Source organism: Tyto alba, unplaced genomic scaffold (assembly GCF_018691265.1).
Source record: "Tyto alba isolate M040663 unplaced genomic scaffold, T.alba_DEE_v4.0 Super-Scaffold_26, whole genome shotgun sequence".
Taxonomy (NCBI): domain Eukaryota; kingdom Metazoa; phylum Chordata; class Aves; order Strigiformes; family Tytonidae; genus Tyto; species Tyto alba.
In genome coordinates, this window is record NW_024881300.1 from 22,715,805 (window position 1) to 22,739,977 (window position 24,173).

The 24,173-nt window shown below is 42.2% G+C and overlaps 1 protein-coding gene across 1 annotated transcript in view; it reads left to right on the forward strand.

Annotated features, from left to right (window-relative positions):
• The window catches only part of NFAT5 (nuclear factor of activated T cells 5), an 80,978-nt gene that overhangs the window by 35,542 nt on the left and 21,263 nt on the right, over positions 1–24,173 (forward strand). The window contains 4 exon segments of the mRNA XM_042797689.1: positions 3,904–4,462; positions 18,082–18,274; positions 21,523–21,713; positions 23,631–23,803. Coding sequence (XP_042653623.1) covers positions 3,904–4,462; positions 18,082–18,274; positions 21,523–21,713; positions 23,631–23,803 — 1,116 coding nt within the window.

A 24,173-nucleotide genomic window follows, 5' to 3' on the forward strand; every position in this document is an offset into this window, starting at 1 on the left:
AAAGTTGCTCTAATGTGGAAATAGTTTTCTTTTTACATCTCATTTTTTTAATTAAGAAAAAGGAAAAAAAAACAAAACAAAATAAAACACTTTGAGATGCTGGTGCACATTTCATTTATAATACTGTGGCTGCATACTTGCCATAACATGCACTTGGCTTCTATTCAGTGTTGTTGTTCTGAAAGCAATTTTAATTTTGAGGCTGTGTTAAAATACATTCAGCCTTGTGTTTCAAAATGTACAAACTCATTTACACTCTATATTTGTCATTGCAAGCACTGTTAAATTGCAAATGAAAGAGCCACGTGTAACAATTCCCATTAATGTGTGTCTAAAGCAAGTAACCTCAAATAAAAGAAATGCTTAAACTGGGAAAGATGTCCGTATGTTTCCACTCTAACTTGACAGCCAGGTGACCAGGTACACCTGCACGCTGCTGCTTTTATTTTGCTTATGATCTGCATGTTGGGGAAAATGTTCTTCCTCAACATCAGGAAATTCTCACCTTTTAAAGCAACTCCAGGCAAGTTTGAATTACTGAAAAATTTAGGATAAATTTTTTTCAAAATGCAGCATGTTCAACCAAGAGATCTCCCTTGGGTATCAGACATGCATGTGTTGTCACTGGCTTTGGAATAAATTGATAATACAAAATGGGAGCCATATAAAACATACAGTGGTTTATTCATTATAGTAACTGTGTGAATTCTTATTTGTTTGGCCCCGGTTATTTAATTATTCATTCAAAGGCTAAAGGCCTTCAGGCTCTATGAGAAAACAGAAGTTTTACTATGTTTCTTAGTATTCATATAACTTAAAATGTTACTAGAGCAATTTCTAACTTATACCCCCAAATAAATTTTACATTTGTGTATTTGATTGTTCTAATATAGCCAGTTTATTTAATTGGCTGTAATATTATAATACAGAAGACACTGGCCTGTACGTGCTTTAAAACACTTGCATGTCTATGAATGGTAATGGCATTCATTGGGGAATATATAAGGCTAGAGAGAGGTGTTTTCTTGCCATTGCTGTTTAACTTGATACTGTTTTGGTAATCTAATTTTATTGTTACACCAGGGTGTTTCTGGTAAATGGAGGAGAGTATAACCAAATTATAATGGGCAGTATTTCTTTCACTTTTAAATGTATAAAGAAGAAACATGTATACATTCATACACACAGGATTTTTCAGTTCTAGGGAAAAAAAAAAAAACTGGAGGAGAATTTGGTTTGGATAGCAATAAGGATAGCAACTTAAGTACTGCCAAATGCTGCGCTCTGAAATAATGACACCATTAGCAGCCCTTTTAGCTTTCTACTGAAAAGTATTTTGTTAGTGATTTATTTTTTTCCTGGGAAAGTGAAGGAAAATTACAACTGTTGCATTTCTGGACAGAATATGCATTGAACCATTTGATAAGCAGGATATGTTCAGTGCTTGGCATACCTGTTCCAAGGCACACCTGCGTATGGATTGTCGCTTTACGTTTTTATTATTTAAAAGACCCTTCTAAAACTTTCTCAGTATTTGCTGCGAAAAGATAAATCTTTGATACTAATCTATTGGAGGAAGAATCTTCCCATTCTAGAACCCTGCTGCCCGGTTCAAGGTACATAGTTACTTGTCAAAGTCTTTGTCAAGCACAGACAAACACAAGACGTGCATACACTGCGTTGTACTATGCATGAGACTCAGTTTCATCCTCTAAAAGAACTAATTTTGAATGGGGAAAATATTGCTGTTCAGTAATCCAGTTCTGCAGCACTACTGCTGTATGCTCCATGTATTCCGTTTGAAAACACTTGCATGCAGCATATATGCTGTATGCATGCTGCATATTTCTACTTCTTTCTGTTTGAGTGTATAAATGATGAATGGAAACTAATTCTATTTTAACAAAACAAAGTAAACATCCCAAATAGCAACAATCTTTCTCAACTCAAAGTGGCTGCAAATCAGCTCCTAAATATTGTCACTGAAATTAATATCTAGATTTAATAGTTCTTGCCAATCCTATAAATGTTTTTGAAAGAAGCATTGCATTAATGCATGATATAGAAAGGATAAATTTGCCTTTAAATTGGAATGCAGTTCAAAGTGACTGAATTCTCCAATTTCAGCCACTATATTTGCCAAAGAACAAACTGTAAAATGGAACTGGTATCATTCATCTGCTCCTGGTTCACTGGGAGGTTCTGGGAAGGGACTTCCTGTGAAGGTAAAAGCAGAATAGTTTATCAGTAAACTGTAATGATCACTATAAATTTATATTCTGAAGTAGTGTAGGTTTGCTTTTAAATTCCTTCAGCACAGAAAAGCTGTAAGAAACAGTAGTGGTTTAGAAATTCTTTACCATCAGTCATTGATATGCCCTGGTAATCACAGGTAGGCTGATTTATAGGAAGGCTTGCTCAGTTTTGCTGTTGGTTAAATACATATATCATGGCTGCACGTACTTTATTCTGTTACTTTTAAATAGCTCCAACTGGATAAAATAGTTCAACTATCTCTAAACCATTTAGACTTGAGAGATTAATATAATATTTTGGACTTAAAAAAATCCCAGACAACAAAAATGAAAACGTTAGGTTCCTCTTATTAATAGGTATTACCCCTGACAACAGTAACTAGCTGAGCAAACATATAATTATGTATATGTATTATGTACAATTGTTCTCCAAAATTAGATTATTTCAGTGGTTCTGGTTTATTATGTAAGGTGTGGTCATCAGTGCAGAAATACAGAAGACAGCGTCTTCCCCCTAGGAAGTTTAAATCTGAATAGAAAAGCCAGTTATTCCTCAGTGAGCTACAGCTGATTTAAATAAATAAAGATCTGTGTTTGTCCATACTGCTTATTTGGAAACACTTTAGCCTACGTCTTCAGCTGATTTGTCCATTAAAATTCTTCAGTGGGAATGATTACATTCTCCAGAAATCTTCAGGGTTTTTTTTTTTTTTAAATCATTTAGCCGTCCTCTCATATTTCTAAACCAGATTGATCTGGGTGACCTCCAGAGAAGCCAAAATCATGTTGTTTAAAATATCCTTCTTAATATGAATATTTCAGAGGTCTGTCCCAAGCTGTCTCTGTATGCATAAGGGACTCTGCTAATAAAGTCTGAGAGAAATAAATAAGTCTCAGTGACTGAAAGAGTGAAATTACAGAAATTTAATGTTGTTTTCTATTAGCATGTCGCCAATACAGATATTTCATCCCTGTTTTGGACCTTCAAACTAAACAGCTACGTCATAGTGACTGATACCAGTTCCATTTTGCCTACCAACTGAGTTGATTTTTATATTTTATTTCTCATTTATGATGGAATAATCAGCAGCTCTTTCTCATTTATTTTCTCATATTTTTATTCCAGGATTTGCCTCTGAAGCAGGGAGTGTCTGCATTAAAAATGACCTGTAGTTCTCTGCTTCATAGGTTAGAAACTTATTTTAATATTTTGTGGCTAAGCACAGTCCCGTCTTTTTCAAAAATAAAAATTTCCAACAATAAATGGTTTAATTGGCATTGAATGTGGATTATAAGCATTTTGCATTGGGGCTTCCATTATTTTAGATGAAATGGCTTCTACACAAATAATTAGTCCAGATGAGGCAATGAAAGCTCTGTTTACTTGCAGCCATTTTTATGAATTAACATTAAGTTTTAAAACAGTTGATTACAGTGGATCATACTAAGTCTTATTTGGACATTTCCAAAGTACTGTACTGGCTAGGCTGTATTGCTTTAAGCATTTACATTCTAAAACTTACCAAATTCCAAATATTTGTTGGGGGAAAGAAATCTGTTCCTAAATCACTTTATTTCAATGGGACTGCTATAGCCAGCACACACAGAACCATGTATCTTGTATTTACTTCTGAATTATACACCGCAGATGCTTCTTCAGCTCCTTCCTCTTCCTCCATGGGCGGTGCTTGCAGCTCCTTTACCACCTCTTCCAGTCCTACCATTTACTCTACCTCAGTCACCGACAGCAAGGCTATGCAAGTGGAGAGCTGCTCCTCAGCCGTGGGGGTAAGTACCAGAGGGGTAAGTGAAAAGCAGTTAACCAGTAACACAGTCCAGCAGCAGCAGTCAACGCCGAAGAGACACACAGTCCTGTACATCTCGCCACCACCCGAGGACTTGCTGGACAACAGTCGGATGTCCTGCCAGGATGAGGGCTGTGGATTGGAGTCAGAACAGAGCTGCAGTATGTGGATGGAGGATTCACCCTCCAACTTCAGTAACATGAGTACCAGTTCCTACAATGATAACACTGAGGTGCCACGTAAATCACGCAAACGAAATCCAAAGCAGAGGCCAGGGATCAAACGTCGAGATTGTGAAGAGTCCAACATGGATATATTTGATGCCGACAGTGCCAAAGCGCCTCACTATGTCCTTTCTCAGCTCAGCACGGACAGCAAAGGCAACTCAAAAGCAGGAAATGGGTTGGTATCTGCTTTTTTTTTTTTTTTAAAAAAAAGTTCTATCATCATGTAAAACCAAACTAATAAAACTCCCTTCATGCCCCGTCAAGTGTTCTACTCAGGTTCTCACATAAATCCCTTCCCTTCTCTGCTGTTCCCTTCTGCGTCCTAGCCCATGATAAGTTCTCATTAGACTTGTTTAGTTTTATCTTCTAAATAAAGATTAACTTTCCTGCAACAATTGGACACACCACTGATGAGCTCATATGTATTCTTGTTTAAGTGAAATTCCTGAAAGATTGCACAATTCCATTTACAAAACGGCAATGAAAACATTATTGTATTTAAAAAGAAAGGCAGAAGTGGACTGGATACACCCTAAATCTTATTATTTCTTGCAGGATTTTATGTGAGGATTTCAGTCTGTACACTTCACCTGCTTCTGTTTGTCTCTTTATTTATCAAATAGAGAGAGTGACGGGAGTTAATGGCTTGTTAGGATTTCTCATCATTTAAATTAACACATGCTTTACTTTTTTTATAAAATGTTAAGATGATGTGGTGAACCAGATCTTGTTTTTTCTTGTGAATTCACTTCTGTATTTGATTTTTTCAGAAATAAATCTCTAATCCTGTTTCTCTCTGTGCTTCTGGGTTGTGTGCATGCGTGTGTCTGTACGTGGGCACGCCTGGGTGGTGGTCTCTCATCTCTCCCACTTCACACTGTTCACTAAATGCATTTTCAGTAGTTGCTTAAAGGGGTGAAAGTCCATCAGTTTACGATAGTGTGTTGATACATTTTTTTAACTTGTGGCTTCTTTAGTACTCTTAAAATGGTCAAATGGGTAGATTTGGCTTTTTTATTTTGTGATTTTTTTTTTGGGGGGGGTGTGGAGGGGGAAGGGGTCAAGTGTATTTTGTTTGTTTTTACTTTTATGTATGTGCTTGCAGTACGTTCTAATGTTCATCACAGTAATGGTGAATATTAAAATTTGACTGATGGGAAAGATTATGAACCTCTCATATCCCAAAGGGAAAGAGCCTGGAGTCTGTATTCCCAGGGTCATTGCAGTTCCATACTTAAAATTTCACTGTGAGAAAGTGATTCTGAGAAACTCTCCAGAGTGTGCCAGCCTGGGTGCCGCAGCGGGAGGAGGGGGGCTGGCCGCTACCGGGCGAGTTGGCTCTGCCGCCCGCTCGGGCCTTGGCCGCACTTGTCCCGCATCTCTCGTTTTCACCAGCTGGAATTGGTAATAAATTAAAACATCAGTACATGGTAGAGCCGAGGCAGCGAATTAGCATATGTAAAGCAGCTGCTTGGAGCTGGGAAATTGCCTCCACTGAGCACAAAGGAGGTTAGGCGCTCCCTTACAAAGGGAAGAAACTTTATCGAAAGGGAAGAACTGTGTGACTGTAAATGTGATCTCTGGACAGAAAGGGGAGATTTAGTAAGCTCTGGAACAATATGTATGGTCTCAAATCTAAAATGTCACAAGACTGTAACGTTCCCTAAAATGTTAAGGGCTAACCAGTGAACATTCATCAGAACTGTCAGCAATACTCTGAATGCAAGGCCAGATAAGCATAATTTTTTTCCTAATGTGTCTTATACAGGGCAGATTGAACTGCAGCAAAACTCTTACATAACAGAATTGTCCTTTTAAATAAAAGCTCTGGGATAAGAAGCGGCCAAGATATTAGAAAACTTAATTTTGTGGTTGGAGTATGGAGACTGAGCAGTACAAATCTAGGTCACAGTAGTGGATTTCTTTTTTTTTTTAACTTTCAGCCTGATGGAGTTCAGCCAAGGGAGTTCATTTACTTTTGGCTTTAAGAAAAGAGCAAGGAAAGCCCCCTTGTGAATTGGTGAAGCGGAAATAGTGTTTGCCCCAAAAGAGACTTCTAGTCAGTTGCCTTTAAAAGCTAGGAAGGAAGAGAATGTATTCCTGTGGACACGGTTGGAATTTGTGAAAGCTGCCTTAGAAACGGGTGAATTGATGGTGATTTAGGGCAAAGAGTCTCAGATTTCTGACATGCTTGGTCTCACCTTCAGCTTCAGCCTTCGCTGGGAACAGCCCCGGTGCCAGTGCAGGACCAGGGAAGCCTTAACTCAGGAAATCTGTTTGAATAGAATCGTGGGCTTTGCCACTCAGATTTCTTTTTTAGAAAAGACATGCTAGCTTTGCGGAGACCTTGTCTGGTAACAGTTAAGCTAATAAATATATGTGTGTGTGTGTATGAAATATTTTACTGTTTTTATGTGCATGAATATTAGTATTGTAAATAAAGTAAATTAAAAGGATTTGTAAATGATATATCCTGGTAATTTAAGAAAGACCACTGAGAAGTTCTGGTGAAGGCTTTGCAATTGCTTTTGAGTTCAGCTAATCTGATTGAAAGTAATGATTACTTTAGGTTTCTAGAGGGAAGGCTTTCAAAATAATTGTTAGGCAGCATCTCTTCGCATAACTATTACAATGTGTAAAAATATTAGCATGTTGACAATTAAAGTAATTTGGGTTGTAAGAGTGCTATCAGGAAAACAAGAGCTGTGATGGAGAGGCCGAAGTGTTAATGCCACGCTGCTAAAACTTTGCATTTTGAGTGTTAAGTGACTTTCATTTTGATGACTGCCTCTGTAACTTTTCCCTTCCCTTCAATAGTGTTTTTATTTTTTTTTTTAAACAGCCTGTTTGACTAGAGTGTGCTAATCAGGACTCCTTGGCAGAAAGATGGTACGCTCGCAGTCTTTTTTTTATACTAGTTTTTATGCTATTTGCCTCCCCTCAATAGCATGAGATATTAGCCATATAAAGCAGGGTATTAAACATGGTAAAAACAGCAAGCCTGTGATGGCACAAAGGAAGTAAAATCCAACCTTTTTCCACCAAAAAGTTCCTAATAGATCATCCCACCACTTTGAGTCTAACATTGAATTCCATTTTTGTACCGGGACATGGGCCAATTTGCGAATATTTGTCGCTATTTCTAAGACTGCTTCTTCATTGTCATCAATCTGCAAGCAGCAATTTGACACGTTGATTTTTTCCACACACCCCTCCTTCTTCTGCTTGGAAGATAGTCTAGGGCTAATCTGTTATGATACACCGCTGCCCTGATTTGCTTCAGAGGTCTTGTTATTAGTTCTAGGGCATTTGCAGTTTGATTCGAAATTAGTTCTACTACAGCCTGTAATCGAATTATCCGATTTAACATGTAGACAGGAGTTCGGTGCCCCCAGCTACCGTCCTGGGCCCACGTAGCCAGTCCATATGTTTCGATAATTCATTCAGGAGTCCATTCATCATCCCCCCACTTTTGATTTCCCCCTATATCTATTGATCGTTTCTGCCAAACTAAGTCCTCGTACACAGGTGCTCCGAGCTCACCACCTCTTGTCTGAGGTAAAAGGAAGAGCTCAGTTTGAATTATCCTCAGTGTACAGCTGCCCTCCCAATCGCCAGGGAGTTTTGGATATGCCCGTTTCCCACATATCCAAAATAGACCATCGGGTGCTTTCCATAACCACTCAGGGTGGCTGCTATATTTTCCCAAAATTTAGTTATTTCATCAATTCCAGAAAACGGGTTTTGGTAACTTTCTGTGATGAGGTATTGATATAATTTATATTCAGGGTTTAACGTACAATAATCTGAATCCACTTTGGATGCCCAGTGCTCTTTAGGAGATTGGGGCTCCTGCCATTGGTGGGTGGAACTGGTTACGAGAGTCCGTATACAAAGGGTTCTGCCCACTGAATTTCTGAATGAATTTCCACGGCGTTCTAGGCATTCCTGTCCTGGCATGACTGAGTTCAGTATCCATCCCTCAGGCCTTACAATTTTGCCAGTAACTGTACGGTTCCACCGGACTGTATCAAAGGCACTCAGGCTAGTCCCTTTCCATGGCCATTCTTCTGTGGTTAGGGGCCCCCCACAAACCCAACAGTTAGATACATTCAACTCTTTGGCTAGTTCTATGGCTAGGTTTACAAATTTTGTCCCAGAGTGGGGAATCTCAGCTCATTTTCTAGGTCTCTTATTAGGGCATCATAAAGTTCTGTTACAGATCTTTTTGGCCGTTGTGGTACTGGCTGTTTTACTTCTGTTAACATCTTTTACTTGGATTTTCTTCTTCCCACTAAAAATATCTCCATCCACCCTTCTGTCTTTGGGAAAGCAAAGCCACGCTGGTGTTGGACATCCAGGTTTTGAGCCTAAATTTTTTGTTACCCAGTACTGGTTATTGGGACCGTAACGTGTTTCCATTTGGCTGTGGTTATAACACTTGTCATTGACATGTGCCTGTACGGTAAATGCAGTCCCGTAGTCACGGCTGCGGTAACGATGCTGTTTAAAGCACTTGCTGCACGGATTTGCTGCTATTAAAGCAAGCCACGTCAGGATGGTTAGCAGAGGTCTGGTATAACATACACTCCCACCTCTCATGCCTGTGGGGTTGCAGCCCACAGCTGAGATAAAGGTGGTCTTGGTGGCGAGCACAGAGGTTAACTCGGTCTTGCCCTCCTCTGTTTTGAAATGTAACGAATCCGTGTTTTAAAACTGAGTCAATTCAAGTGCAGCCCCTTTGGAGCCACTGTCTTTGTTTCCAAGCAAACCTTTTTTGGCACTTTCTGACAGTGTCCTTCCACCGACTCTCAGGGATGTCCCAAATTTTGGGGACTAACCTCTTTTTCCCACAAATCAGGGTTACAATTCGTGCCCTTCCCCTATACTCACAGTCCCTATTACAGTTATAACACAGTTTTCTCCATCTGCAAGAGATACAATACCACCTCTGGTTACACATTCCACACTCACACAAAACCCACACTTCATGAAATTCATGTATGCACTCGAGACAAGGTATTACCCTATTAGGTTGATTTTCTAGCAACGCCCGATCTAACCTAGAATGCTCTTAATCTGTTACCAAAAGCCATTCTGATACTTGTCCGCCAGTTAATGCTCGGTAAATGCCAGCTTTTTCCCTGATATCTTTTTGTGGTTCCCCATGCAGTGAGTAAGTAAATTTTCAGTGTCACCTCTGAACTCAGTCCAAACCACTGGTTAAGAGTCGTTCCGTCCCCTCCCGATGAATTTACTTAGTCCTTTGAGGGTGACTTGTAGTTGGTCAGTTGATGGTACCACCGTCCACTCCCGAGGCTTTTCCACCGGCCCTTTTCCTCAGGAGGCAGGAGTCCACCCCTTTTCTTTTGTTCGGATCGCTGTCTCGGTGGTCAGCAGCACCTGAAATGGACCTTCCCACTCGGGAGTTCATGACTGATCTTTCCACACTTTTATCAATGCCCAATCACCTGGTTTTACATTGTGGATATTCAAATCCAATGGTGGTGTTTGAGGCAGAAGCCCTTCCTTTCTTAGTTTTGTTAAAGTGTTAGCTGTTGTTATAACATACTTTCTTACATACTGATCTCCTACTTCAGGGGTGACACTATCCCTGTCATTACTCGTATCTGGTAATCCAGACATCATTTCATAGGGAGAAATTCCCAGGTCTGCTCATGGCTCAGTATTGATCCTTAATAAGGCCAAGGGCAGGCATTTAATCCAAGACACCTGAGTCTCAATCATTAACTTAGTCAAGGTTTGTTTTGAAGTTTGATTCATTCTTTCTCCTCTTCCAGAACTCCGAGGATGCCATAGGGTATGCCACACCCATTCGATCCCTAAGGCTTCAGATAGTTGTTGTATAATTTTTGAAGTGAAATGTGTTCCTCTGTCCAAGTCTGTTCTTTCTATTAATCCATAGCTGGGGATAATGTTTTCCAAAACCACCTTGGACACCATGCTTGCCATTGCCCTTGGCGTGGGGATTGCTTCCACCCAGTGAGTTAAGTGATCAGCTAACACCAACAAATACTCCCACCCTTGTATTTGAAGTAGCTCTGTGAAGTCTACCTGGAGGCTTTGTACGGCTAGCTCCCGTCCCCCAGCCACGTTTCCTCTCATTACTTTTTTGCTCACTTTTTGACAAATCAGACATCGATCAACCAGTTGTTTAGCCACCGTGTATATCCCTATACACCCATATTGTCTAAGAAAATGATCACAAAGTGCTTGCATACCTCATTGTGTTTTCTGACATATTAATGACAGAATTTCTAGTCATAATGTTTTGTTTAACATCTGCCTTCCATCTGGTAAAGTCCATTTTCCTTCTGGATCTTTTTCACCTCTTAAGTATATAATTTTATTGTTCTGTGAAATTTGGGACTAAATTCTCATAATCTCCCGGTGTTACTACCAACAAAACTGCTGCTGCTGACTCTGTAGCTGCTTCTCTGGGCTTCTCTGGCTGCTTGATCTGCTAAATTATTCCCCCTTGTTTCCATCGATGCTCCCCTCTGATGTCCTCTCACGCACAATCGCAATTTCTGCAGGGAGCTTCAGGGCTTCTACAACTTCTCTGACCAGCTGCTCATGTACTAGATCCTTCCCTTTTGTATTTATAAGCCCTCTTTCTGCCCATATTTTTCCAAATGTGTGGACCACTCCAAATGCATACTGTGAGTCTGTATACACTGTCCCTTCCTTATCTCTCAAATATACCAATGCCTGTTTCAGAGCATAGAGTTCATAGACTTGTGCTGACCACCCAGCAGGTAATTTCCCTTTTTCTAACACTACCATTTTCTGCCCATTGACAATTGCATAACCTGATATTCTTTTCCCTTCTAGGCATTGAGAGGACCCATAAATAAATAGTTTTTCCCCATAGGGCAAAGGTTCATCTAATAAATCTTCTCTTATTTTTGTTTGATAATTAATAAAATCCAAACAATCATATTCTGGTTCCTGAACATCCTCCCCATATAGAAATTATGAGGGATTAACGTTTTTATTTGTTACTAACGTGAGATCTATCTGATCCATCAGTATTGCTTCGTATTTCAACATCCTTGAGTCTGTCAACACGCTCCTCACTGAGTGTGGAGTATGCACAATGATAGTACCTCCAAACCTTATTTTTCTACTTTCCTCTACCAAAATCGCGGTGGCAGCTCCGCCTGTATACAGGTCGGCCACCCTCGACTCACAGGGTCTAACAGTTTTGATAGAAACGCCACTGGTTTCTTTGGCCCTCCCCAGTCCTGAGCCAACCCTCCATGAGCCACTCCATTCTCTGCATTTACAGACAAGTAAAATGGTTTGTGTAAAGACGGAAGCTCCAGTACCGGAGCGGTAATTAACTTATTTTTCTCCTCTAATTGTTTCTTTTCTGTCTTTGCCCAACAGATTGGCCCTTCTTCTAACAACTTTTCGTATAAAAATCTAACAGCTTGTGTATATCCTTCAATCTACAACCTACAATAACCCAAGAGTCCTAGCAATTTTCTAATTTCTCTCTTAGGCAGTGGCAAAGTAGCTACTCCCATAATCCTGTCAGGGTTTATTCTACGCTTCCCCTCGCTTATCAAATGTTCTAAGTATTTAACCTCTTTTTGAACAAATTGTAGCTTCTTTTTAAACACTCTTAAGCCCTTTTCCCCTAAGAAATTTAATAATTCAATTGACGCTGCTCTCACAGCTTCCTCTGTTGATCCAGATACCAAGAGATCATCCACATATTGTAGGACCTGGATCCCAGGAGGAGCCTGGAACTGTTGCAATATTTCCTCTAAAGCCTGTCCAAACAGATTTGGGGACTCCGTAAATCCCTGGGGTAGCTTAGTCTACCTTAGCTGCTGTTTCCTGACTGTTTCCAAATCCTCCCGTTCGAAGGCAAATAAGTCCCTACTTTCCACGGCTAAGGGGCAGGCCCAAAATGCATCCTTCAAATCTGTCGCGCTGAACCACCCATGATCATGAGGGATCTTGCTCAGCAGCGTACATGGATTAGGTACTACAGGGTAACGGCTTTTCGTTTGCTTATTTTCTTCCCTAAGGTTCTGAACTAGCAGATAAGTTCCATCGGTTTTCTTTACTGGAAGTATAGGAGTGTTATGGGGGGACATACAAGGTTCAGGGGTGATGTCCTGCAGCAAGGATTCAATCACTGGTTTAAGTCCTTCCTTCCCTTCTCTTGGTATATTATGTTGTTTTACCCTGATAGGGCATGACTCAGCTTCTATTGTTACTTTAATAGGGGGAATATTCAACCCTCCCTGATTCCCTTCCTTGGCCCAAGCCTCAGGTTTCACCTCCTTCTCATCCTCCTCCCATAATTCTAGTAATTTAACCACCATTTTTCCTTCATCCAGCACCACGCTTATTCCTAGCTGTACTTGTAAGTCTCTACCTAGAAAATTACATCCTGCCCCTGGTACTAACAACAGATCATTAACAACATATTGATTTTACCCTTGTATTAAAACATTCTTTATGACTGGGACTGAAAACCCTTCGCCTTTAGCCCCTACAACCTGGGTTGTATCTTTTTCCTCCTTACATCCTGACGGTAATCTAGTTATACATGTCCTTTTAGCACCGATGTCGACCAAAAATATGTAATTTTCCTCCTGGGGTCCTAATTCCAAATGTATCAAGGGCTCTTCCTTTGATGTACCCCCCAGGAGATAGAGCCCCTGACACCCCTAGCAATTACCACCCTCATCCTCTTGGGTTTCTTTAAACACCAACAGATCTTGTGCTCTCTGGGGGCATTCTTGTTTAAAATGCCCCCCCTTCCCACAGTGAAAACGTCCCCTTGTAATTTCCCTGGCTGGTGGTGCCTATTCTCTTGGTCCTCCTTTCCCTTTCATTCCTGTGCCTCTTTCAAATTTGAAATTTCCCCTCTGAGATGCCCTGTTTTTATTTCTAACAGCTTCTTGCGTGGCTGTCATAACTTTAGCTTTAGTTCTGGCCTTTTCTTTATCCCTCCTACCATGTACTTTCTGTGCTTCTCTCAGGAGTTCATCCAAACTCTTACTATGCCAGTCATCTGTTTTCTCTAGCTATTTCTTGATGTCTGGCTACGAGTGAGTCACAAAGTTGACCCTGAGTAGTTCCTGCCCTGCCACACTCGAGGGATCTATTCCTGAATATTGTTGAATATCACACCTCAACCATTCTGACCCCTCAGTGGGTGTTTCCTCCTTCCCCTGCTGACCATCGAAGGCTTTACTCGCATTCTGTCCTCTCGGGGCTGCTGCTTTGATTCCTTTCACTATTAATGACCTGTAGCCACTCATCTCTCTCCTCCCCTCTTGTCCATTCTGATTCCACTGCGGAGGGGTTACGGGGAGTTTCTGTTCCCCGGGTATCCCCTGCTGATTTTCTCTCTCCTATATCCACATTCCAGCCGTTCTGATCATCTGTCTCTCTTCAGGGGAAAAAAGGATTCCCATACTTGACTGCATCTCCTCCCATGTATGTATATTGGGTCCCAGAAATTGATCAATCTCTTCCGACAGCCCCACAGGATCCTCTAATAACTTCTTCATCTCTTTCTTATACGCCCTCCCTTCTACATTAGTGAGCGGCACATCCACAAATCCTACCCCCCGCCCTTGAATTCCTGCCACTGGAACGTCTCACAAGGGACAAACCCGAGCCTCCCCCTGCTCCCTTTCTGGAGCCCTTAACTGGTTCCTCCCCCTTTGTTGCTGCCGGGTTTCAGGTCTGACATTAACAACAGGGGCCTCCTCACCCGCATCCTCCTGGTGCACCCCTTGATTTTCTGGCTGTGCCAGGTTATATGGGGGGGGGTAGGTTATCCAAAGGGTCCCATCTCTTTTCCTTCCTCTCTCTTTTATCTTCTTCAACCTGTTCCTTCTGCTTCAGCTTAAAAATCTCAACTCTCCACGACCCCGTCCAACACGAGGCATATTCACTCTCTTCTTGATTAAACGGTTCCTTTGAATTAACATAAATATTAAGAGCTTGACAAAATCCAATCCTGATCTGATCCATATTTTGGCCAATACAACAAATCTTCCCTGATAGGTCCTTTAGTCCATTCAAATATACAATAATTCACCATCTTGATCTTACTCTTTCCCCTGGTACATGAGCTGTTATCCCAGTTTGCTGATTTCATTCCTAATAGGCTGTCTGATGGAATACTGCCTGGTAATTTCTTGTTCCCTTTCTTTCCAGGGCTAGGCTTTCCCGCCCCCTGTCCCATTTTTCAGCCTTTCCCTAATGGACTGTGTGGGAAGTGGCAATCCTTGGCTCCCTATTGTCCATGGAACTCAACTGCCTAGCTTCTAGCGGACCTGGCACCTCGTGTCTCACACCCCCCCCCCCCCTCTTTCAGCCCTCCCCCTTTCCCACCACCCGGTCGGTACTTACAGTCCTTTGTTCCCACCCGGGACTTGTGCATGAGGTTTAACGGCTGCCGCGGTCTCCAGGGAGCCCTACCCCCCCTCTTTGGCCCACGAGTCCCCCGCTGGGATCGTCACCATCGACCTCGGCTGGCGCCGGAGGGGACCGATGAGACCCCTGAACTCAGCGGGGCGCGCCTTCCCTTCAGGCTGTCCTCCCGCACGAGCCCCCAGTTGTGAGAAGCAAGCTCACCTATATTAAAAAAAAGTTTTATTGGGGACAAAGTCGGTGGAGCAAAGAATACAACGCTGGGCGCAGTGGCGCACCTTTTGCCTTAGCAGGGGTTTCTTTTTAGAGAGCAACCAGGAGATTTCGTTGGTTGAGCGAAACGGCGGGTTTCTTCTTAGAGTTCCAGTCCTCTTCGCACCGGCGCAGCTCCTTTTTCTTGGTTTCTCCGAGGCTGTCTCTCTCAGTACTTTCCCACTGCTTCGCTACTTTTTATCACAAAACAGGCAGCTGGGAGGCAACCACAATGTTAGATGTAACCATTCTGTTTAAACATGAAATCAAAGAAAGAAGAATGCAACACAACCAAGCCAAGTAACAAGCCCACTCGCTTTCCTTCCCCCGGTTCTTCTTTGGCGTTTACAGCTGGTCTCAGTGGTCCTCTGGGGTGGTTGGGGGGGGGCACGATGTCCAAGTTCTTCTTCATCTGGAGTTCTTTGTTTAACCCTTTTCTGCTGGCTTCCGTTCCTCCCCACCCCCCCAATCCAAGTTCCTCTCCATGACGCCTAACCACAGACCCCCCCGTTTGCTTGCCCGACTCCCCACAACGTCCAGCCATATGCCTAACTTGTGATGGAAAAGGCTTCCTCAACTGTTACAATTTTAGCAACACTGTGCTAGCAACCCTGATTTCATAACAGCTTCCGTCTAACTCAATAAAAGTAATTGTTTAATTACTTTTAGCGAAAGCAAAATTCTACCATTACTTCTTCCAGAAGGCTTTCAAAATAATTGTTAGGCAGCATCTCTTCGCATAACTATGACAGTGTGTAAAATATTAGTATGTCGACAATTAAGGTAATTTGGGTTGTAAGAGTACTATCAGGAAAACAAGAGCTGTGATGGAGAGGCCGAAGTGTTAATGCCACGCTGCTAAAACTTCGCATTTTGAGTGTTAAAAGCGACTTTCATTTTGATGACTGCCTCCGTGACGCCTCCCTTCGATAACACCTCAGTCTCCCGTGTTAATGTACGGCGCCGGAGCTTGGGCGCCTGACAAGGGCAGGCTGAGCAGCCCGTGGGCCGTGTCCCCACGCGGCGCTCCCCGTGGCGGTGCGGTGCCCGGCCCGGCTGGCGGCCGGGGCCCCGGCGCTGGTGGGAGTGGTGCCGTGGGGGTTGCCCAAGGGTCCTCCTCCCGTCCCTGGGGGACGCTAAGAGATCGTAGCTGTGGGATTTAAAGTTCTGAGTGGGAAAGAGAGGAGATACTCACCGAAAGTTCGTGAGTGTATTCCTTGTAATTAGCGGTCCGCTGGAGTAATGTCCTGACAGGAAGAATAGAGAAAGGGAGGATCTAACGAGCTTGAATTGGATTAGCCTTTTTGCTTAATTTGCACAGAAGCAAGGAACGTAGTGGTGTTAATTACAGTTTTAGTGTATCGCAGGTTTTTTATGTGCTCTGTTGAAGAATTTTGTCCCTTTTATGGTCCTAAAAGAAGGTATGTTTTTACATAGTGTTTTTAATTTTTTTTTAAACAGCCTGTTTGACTAGAGTGTGCTAATCAGGACTCCTTGGCAGAAAGACGGTACGCTCGCAGTCTTTTTTTTATAGTAGTTTTTTATCTCGTTCTTGCCTCTCTGCTGTTACTGCGTTGAAGATGAGCGCGCAGGGCAGAGCTGCTGGGTGAGCTGGAGGCTCGCTGGGCGGCCCGTGGTGAAGTGGTTAACCTTCACGAACAGAAAACCACGGATGACATTCATACAAAGCACAGACCTCGCCTAACAGCTCAGCAGTGTCTGTTTTAGCCCCGTGTTACAGGTATTAAAAGGTTTTGGAAGGCTTAGCAGAAAGAAGAGCGTGGCAAATAGGACTGGCAGGGGTGTGAGCTGTGGTGGAATCGAGGGGCAAAGTGCCCGACCTTCCCTGGGGCAGGAGGAGACCTTTCTGTAGGAGAAGTGCTGGGGGATGACTTGGAAGGAGTTGTGTGGCCTTGTGCTGTTTGTTGCACAGCAGGAGTTTTAGGGAGGGTGCTGGTAACGTTGGGATAAATCATCTGGTAATTGGGAAGAGAGCACTGCGGGTTACCCCAGCGTTCAGGTCAGTGGAAAACTCACGCAGTGGCAAAGCTCTCAGTAAATGATTTTAAAGAAAAAGCATTTCTTTCACCTTTCTCCCTGAGAAGTAAAAATCCTGGATAAATTATTCCATATGATACATGTTGAAACAGGATTTGTTTTTTAAGCAATTCACTCCTATTATTTTAAACCGCTTTTTTCAGAGTCATTAGCTGTTAGAAACTACCTTTTTGTTAATAAAAAAGAATATTACATTTGCATAAATTACTTGAGCCCTTTTTCTGCCTGTACTGCTTGCCATGGCATACTTACATTTGCTAGTGTTAAATGAGTCTAAGAGACTTCAGGTTCATGATACAAACCTGCTGGGTATAAGATCAAGAGTTATCTTCCATTGTGCTTTGAAGTGAACTCAGAATTGATCGCATGATAATATACTTTGGAGGGCTTCTTCATTCAGGTTTTAATTATGGAACTGAACACAAGATACAGTACATCTTAAGGTACGCACCTGGAGAGAAACAGTCTTTTTGCATACATTACAGATTTAAAATTGGTGCAATTATGCCAGCTTTTTACAATAACTAATTTGGTTTTAACATAAATTTATCAATCTGTTTGGACGGAAATTAGTATTTGCAAGATATGCAAGTTCAGATGGAGACAGGCATGAGGCTGTTTTCCTATTTAAAGAAGTATCATTTAACCTTAAATCCATTCAGTGTGTGTGTGTACATATGTATATTTGTTACAGAAGTGAAACAGCTTATTCAGATAATATCAGGCTATGTCATATACTGTGAAAAAGCAGGTTATGAGCTGCCTTCTGTTTGTTAACATAGTTTAATGCTAATTACTTTTCCCTTCCTTTATGTTTACTCTCTGAAAAGCAGTTCCTGTTTGCACTGGATGGAGGAGGCAGGGAAGCACCGTTCCTCTTCATCCTGCAGGTTCCTTCTCTGTCAGAAAGAGAATTCCAAAGTTTGCTCTCAACTATACATTTTCTATCCGTTAATACACACTCTTTATCTTTTTAGCTTTTCTGTGATTTAGTTTGTTTTTATTGGGAATCTGCTTACAACATCTTTTTAATGGTCTGCTTTGACTTCCCAGAGCATCAGAGAACCAGAAAGGAGCTGGAGGGAAGAAGACCCCAATGTTGTGTGGTCAGTATCCGACCAAGAGCGAGGGGAAGGAGCTGAAGATAGTGGTACAGCCAGAAACCCAGCACAGGGCTCGTTATCTGACTGAGGGCAGCCGAGGCTCGGTGAAAGACCGGACACAGCAAGGCTTTCCGACTGTAAAGGTAGGCTCTTTAGTGTTAGGTGATACGGGGGCTCCTTTCCAAGGGGTGCTTTAGCAGAAAGGGAACTGGCTCAGTTCAAAGAGGCCTAGAATCTCTATTTTTAGCTGGAAGAGGCGGGAGGCTTTGCGGCCTCTTTGCTGTAGAGACTGTGCTGTATCTCTTCTTGCAGGTAAGGAGAAGTCTTATTTGCATCACAAAGTTACAGAAGGAAGGAAGCTTTATGTCAGGGCAATGATACATATCTGTGGTGCGTGTCCTGTTAGACTGCAGTTATATGAACTGTGTAAATAGGCACTTGAAGCATACAAAACGAGGATAGTGAGGTGCTGTAACGGTTTGATTGCTGATGACAGTGGGTCATTGTTACGCCTTGTTGGTAAGGACGTACAACTCTAGGTTTCATTTAAAAAAAAAAAAAAAAAAGTGGGGTTGTGGGTGTTTTGTTTTTTGGGTTTTTTATAATAAGAAGTATCTGAATCCACATATCCCATGTCTGTCTTTCAATTAGAATCATAAGGCTCTGACTGAGGTGTACTTTAGGGGTTGTACTGCTCAATATGGTTAGCAGTAGTGAAGTACACGTGGATTAGTAGAACTGGAGAATGGAGGGGAGAAAAGAGGAAGCAGTTGTATGCACACTTAACAAATGCAGACTTTGGCGCCTGAAAGTTTAGGTGTTGATGATCACTTGCTCTGAGGCAGGGATGATGGGCACACAGGACTGACCGGTGTCCTCAAGCCTTCTGCTCAAGGGGAGGGATCTGGATAGAGCAGATGCAGTCAGGAGTTCAGGGCCTGTCTGCAGAGCTGGTTTCTCCAGCAAGCATTGAGCTGCTTTGTTGGTCTTCCTTTGTGTGGAGGGTAGAAGAGGATGACTGATGTAATTCACCTTGCTCAAAGAGGGGAAAAATTGTTGGTCAGGCTTGCCAGCCTGGTGAGGAGGGTTTTACTGTGGGTTTGTCAGAGGATGGGGACCAAAGCCCAGAAGGGAAGGAGGAGCTACAAATGGAGGAGAAACAGTAGGAAGAAGGCTACAAAGAGGTCTTTCGCATTCCTGCTCGAAAGGGAGAACATGCAGGGGCTGTTCTCCAGTGACTGCACACTAATGCACAGTGTGAGTTTACAGGTCTTGTTTCTTCCCGTGCGTAGTCACAGGGCTGTGACTTGGCTGGAGTTGCAGAGACGTGGGGTAGCATACTTGGCTGTAATGCAGCTGTGGATGTGCCGCGGCTGTTTAGAAAGAAGAGAGGACGTCGTGTAGCATAAGGAGCTCCCTGACTGCACAGACCTCCAGCATGAGATTAGAGACTGTCCTGTTGAGATCAGAGGAGGGAGGAAGCTCAGGGACAATGTTCTGGTATCTGTTACAGACTGCCTGGCTGAGAATACGCTAGGCAGATGATTTCTGTAGGTAACTAACAGGAGTCTGGGGCTCACAGAGCTCTCTCCTCGTGAAAGGTTTCAGCCATCCATCCGTCTGCAAGGACGGCTACATATCCTCGTGGAAGCAATCGAGGAACGTTAGGACTGTGCTTGTGAAGGTTTCCTAATAAAAACAGTGGAGAGGCTTGCCAGGAGCGATGCTGTACTTGAAACAGAAAAACTGATGACAAATATCATCATCCCAAGTGTGGCAGCGACCACGGTGTGGATGTGAGAGCAGACACTGAGCTGAATACAGGCCAGCATTGCCCACTCACTGGAGCTAAGGCAAACGGCATCCTGGTCGTGTTGGGAGGAGTGCAGCCAGCAGGTCGGGCGAGTAGGCAACTATATTTGTTATCGTACAAATAAGAAAGATAAAAGACATTTCCCTTCATACTTTTTCTTCATTATGCCGCTTTGAGAAAGCAGCAAAACAGTTCTTAATCCAAACTAATTTACCAGGTCTACAAAGAAATGTTTATGATACAGCCCTTACCATTTGTGCTGACTGCTGCTGACAGAGTATACAAGTATACTTATCTTTAAAGTCCTGTTCAACAGTGTTCAAACATCTCCAACACTTCACTCAGTCCTCCTGAGTAATGTAGAAATCCAGTAAAGTTTCATAAGAAAAGAATCCATTCATATAGTCCTGTTGCTATGGTGATCTAGAGCTCATTTATGTGAATTTTCTTAATGAGCCTTTGTTCAGCTGAATTTCCTTTTAATTCCTTTCCCAGTTACCCTTTAGCACCCATCGACGAAAATTCTGTTTGGAGAAGAGTCTTGTGTTACTGAATTCCTGGAAGCTCAAGCTTGTTTTACCAGTAGGCAAACTGGTTCATACCCTGCATATAAAAGTCTGCCAGGGTTGGATGGACAAAATGCGTTAGTGGAAAAAAAAATATGTAAAGGAGAAGAGGACTTTTTGTTTTATTTGGGGTTTTTCAGGGGTGTTTTAAAGATGGGAAAAAACAGTGTAAAAATGTTGCTAGTTCAGTAGAGATCTGGTGCTTGCTGTCCTCTGACAGCACCTGGGATGGGCACCCGTTCAGGTGCATCACTCTTAAGCAGACTGAGGAGGAGAAGCAGGTTCTGTGGCCCTTTAAAGAAAAAAAAAATGATACTTGGTGATTTAGAGCTCGAGAGTCTACAATCAATATACAACATTAAAACTGTATAAACAAACCTTAGTCAAGTGACTTGTCTGGCAATAGAAAGCTTACCCTGAACGCACAGGGTCAGCGGAGGTTATTCCAGCCATCAGGAGCAGATTTTCACGTTTTCTTGCTAACAGTATTGCAAAGCTGAAGTGGTTACCACCCAGGTGGTGAAAGATGCTCTTCACACCTTTCATACCTTCTAACCAGAACACCAGAGAAGAGAAGCAGCAGCAGTTAGCTGTGGCAAGGCTGTTTTTAGCCAAGGAGACCTTGGTGGTGTGACCCAAAGACTGTTCATTCAGCTTTCCACACTGAAAGATTCAGTGATAGAATATCAGGATACCCGTTGCTCCCCACTTCCTTTGACCACCTGGTGAAAATACAAGATTCATAATAGTAAAAAAAGTAATTTCACCTGTTTATTAAATGACTGACTTGTCTTTTAATGGAAGAACAAATGGCAAAAGATAAAAAATATTAGCCTTTTGTTTATAAACTAGATGGCATTTTTTTTTTTTTTTAATCCTGCCTCCTTTAGGATTGCTTCCAGCAACACTGGGAGCAGATTCACTTCAAATTCAGCTGCATAAGATGTTTTTTGTTTTAATTAAGAGGCATTGCTGGCCAGTTGAAGTATTTCATTGTGTTGCCCTGTTTCAGCTGGAAGGTCACAACGAGCCGGTGGTGCTGCAGGTTTTCGTGGGTAATGACTCAGGTCGAGTGAAGCCGCACGGGTTCTACCAGGCCTGCAGAGTTACTGGGAGAAACACTACTCCCTGCAAAGAAGTGGATATAGAGGGGACTACTGTTATTGAGGTTGGACTGGACCCGAGCAACAATATGACACTCGCGTGAGTACCTTTTATTTTTAAAAATGTTTTCATTTATTTGCTTGTTTTCAGAAACTAATTTACCTTTTTTGATTGCACTGGTTAGTAGTTAAAGGTCTGAACATCTTGGCACACACCAGGCACTTAGTGAAGCTGTATGTATAAGAAAACTTTTCAGTCGTATTCTCAGTTTGTTTATTAATGCTTAATCTGGTCTTCCGTAACCTTTATCAATTAACTCTGTTACATTAGTTTCATGTTCTGTTTGATGATAATGTGCATATTCAAGCATTACATGAGCTATAAACTGCTCACTGGTTCTGCTGGGTGTCTTGTCTTTTAACAAGTGCAGAATTGCTGATCAGGAGAGGGAAGGAGAATATTGGGCTCTTCGGATCCCTTTAGGCCCAGAAGGCGGGGAGCTGCGGATAGCGGGGCTGAACTGGCTTTTCTCCTCTCTTGCTTCGCTCGTGCCACCTCTGTCGTCTCCACCAGACCGTCCTCTGGCGTGGCACGCTGCAGCTTTGTGCTCTTCCCAGAGCTTGGCTGGCCAGGCAGCGGCAGCGCTGCGGAGGGAGGTCACAGACGCGTGCGGGCAGCGCGTGGCCGCTGCCGGGGGGCTGCGCTCCGTCTGATGGCAGGTGGCCTCCTCTGCCTGTGTGCTCTGGGTCTCACAAGGAACTTCAGATATAAGCTCAATTCCCTGAGAAGCTTTGCACGTGTATCTTAGTAGATAGAAAGGAAGTGATCTTCTTTCAAATTATTCTTTTCAGTAGCATATCTTGGTTTTTTTAGTGGCTATGTGGTTGAGAGCTGCCACTCTTAGAAGAGTGTCTTTTTTCAAGAGAAGACACGTTTCTGCAACTTAGTGTCCACTTCTTAAGCAGGATAATACAGTTTGCTGACAGACTGGATCCATTTGATTTTTTTAATATAAAATATATTCCCATGATAGGTTTGGAACCTGCAGCTTAGAGAGTAATTTTGTAATTGTCCTCAAGCGTTAATGTAAAACTACATATGTATAGAGATACTAGAAAGATGAATTTAGAATTATCTGGGAGGAAGAGCTTTGCCTAAGCTTTTTTCTCAAAAGATATCTTGAAGCCTCAGAATAAGTCTCCCTAGTATTTCAGTGACGCTGTAGCACCTCTCTCTCAACGGTAATGCTGGTGCCACCTTTGCCATCACACTTCCCCCCTGCTCTCTGCTCCCCAGCTGCTGCTCGTTGGCCTTGATGCAGCACAAAAATTTGTTCTCAAATTAGATATGGGATGGTCCCTCTACTTTTTGGATGTAGGGCCTAAGATCCTGGTAAATTTACAGTGTTGTTCTTAACGCATCAGGCTGTGTTTGGTTTTTTTGTTTGTTTGTTTTTTGCTTGAAACCATTTTGCATCCAGCATGTCTTTCTGACAGTTAGCACTGCATCACTCTCTCACCCTGGCCCTGTATACATTTCCCGTAGGACCACAGTTACGGTATGACGTATCTATCACTTCCCAGTTCCACTGAGCATAAAAAAATAATATGACTACAGTAAGTTTTCTTCTACTACTGCTTTAAGTGAATGCAGAATATTTTGTAGTAATAATCCTACAAACCCAGATCTAGTCCTAGGAATGGAAGAATGAAGATCTGTGATTAAAAATTGAATGCTTACCAGAATTACTTTGTTACATTGCATTTTCTGTTTTATTCATACTACTTTCGGATTCCTTCCTCCCATGATTCATGATCCAAATTATGTAGGGATGAATTGAAAACCGGGCTATATAATGAGAAAGGTCATATAGAAATTTCATGTAAATTTAAAAAAAAAAATTCAGTAATTACTTCAAGAGTTTTGACTTTGTGGCTTGCGTAACTAGTCGAAAGATTATTAAAGAGGCTGAACTTACTAAACTCTATTAAACTCTCAACTATTTTGTGTTGTTAGGGTTGATTGCGTGGGAATACTGAAGCTGAGAAATGCTGATGTTGAAGCTAGGATAGGGATTGCTGGTTCCAAGAAAAAAAGCACACGTGCTAGGCTGGTATTTCGTGTTAACATCACTCGCAAAGATGGTTCAACTTTGACTCTTCAGACACCTTCTTCCCCAATTTTGTGCAGTGAGTATCATAATAAAAAGTTGGTATTAGAAGACTCTGGATTTTAGTGTGATTGCCATAAAATGCCTGGGGGGGAAAAAACCCCGATGTTAATCTGTGATTACTTCAGAATTGCTATGGTTAAGATCACATGGATTGATTTTTATTTGGGGTGGGGTGTTAGTTAAATGACTGACCAGTATTTAAAAGTAGTTATAACTTTTATTAAATGATTTTTTGCCTTTTAAAAGGTCAGAATTTTGATCATGATCGCTTTGAATTTACTGTGTGACTTTTTTGATACGTGATTTAATCTCTTCTGTATGGTCACGTTGATCTGTCAGCTTTCAGTGGTGGGAAGGACTTGTGATAAGTTAGTAGGCATGGCTCC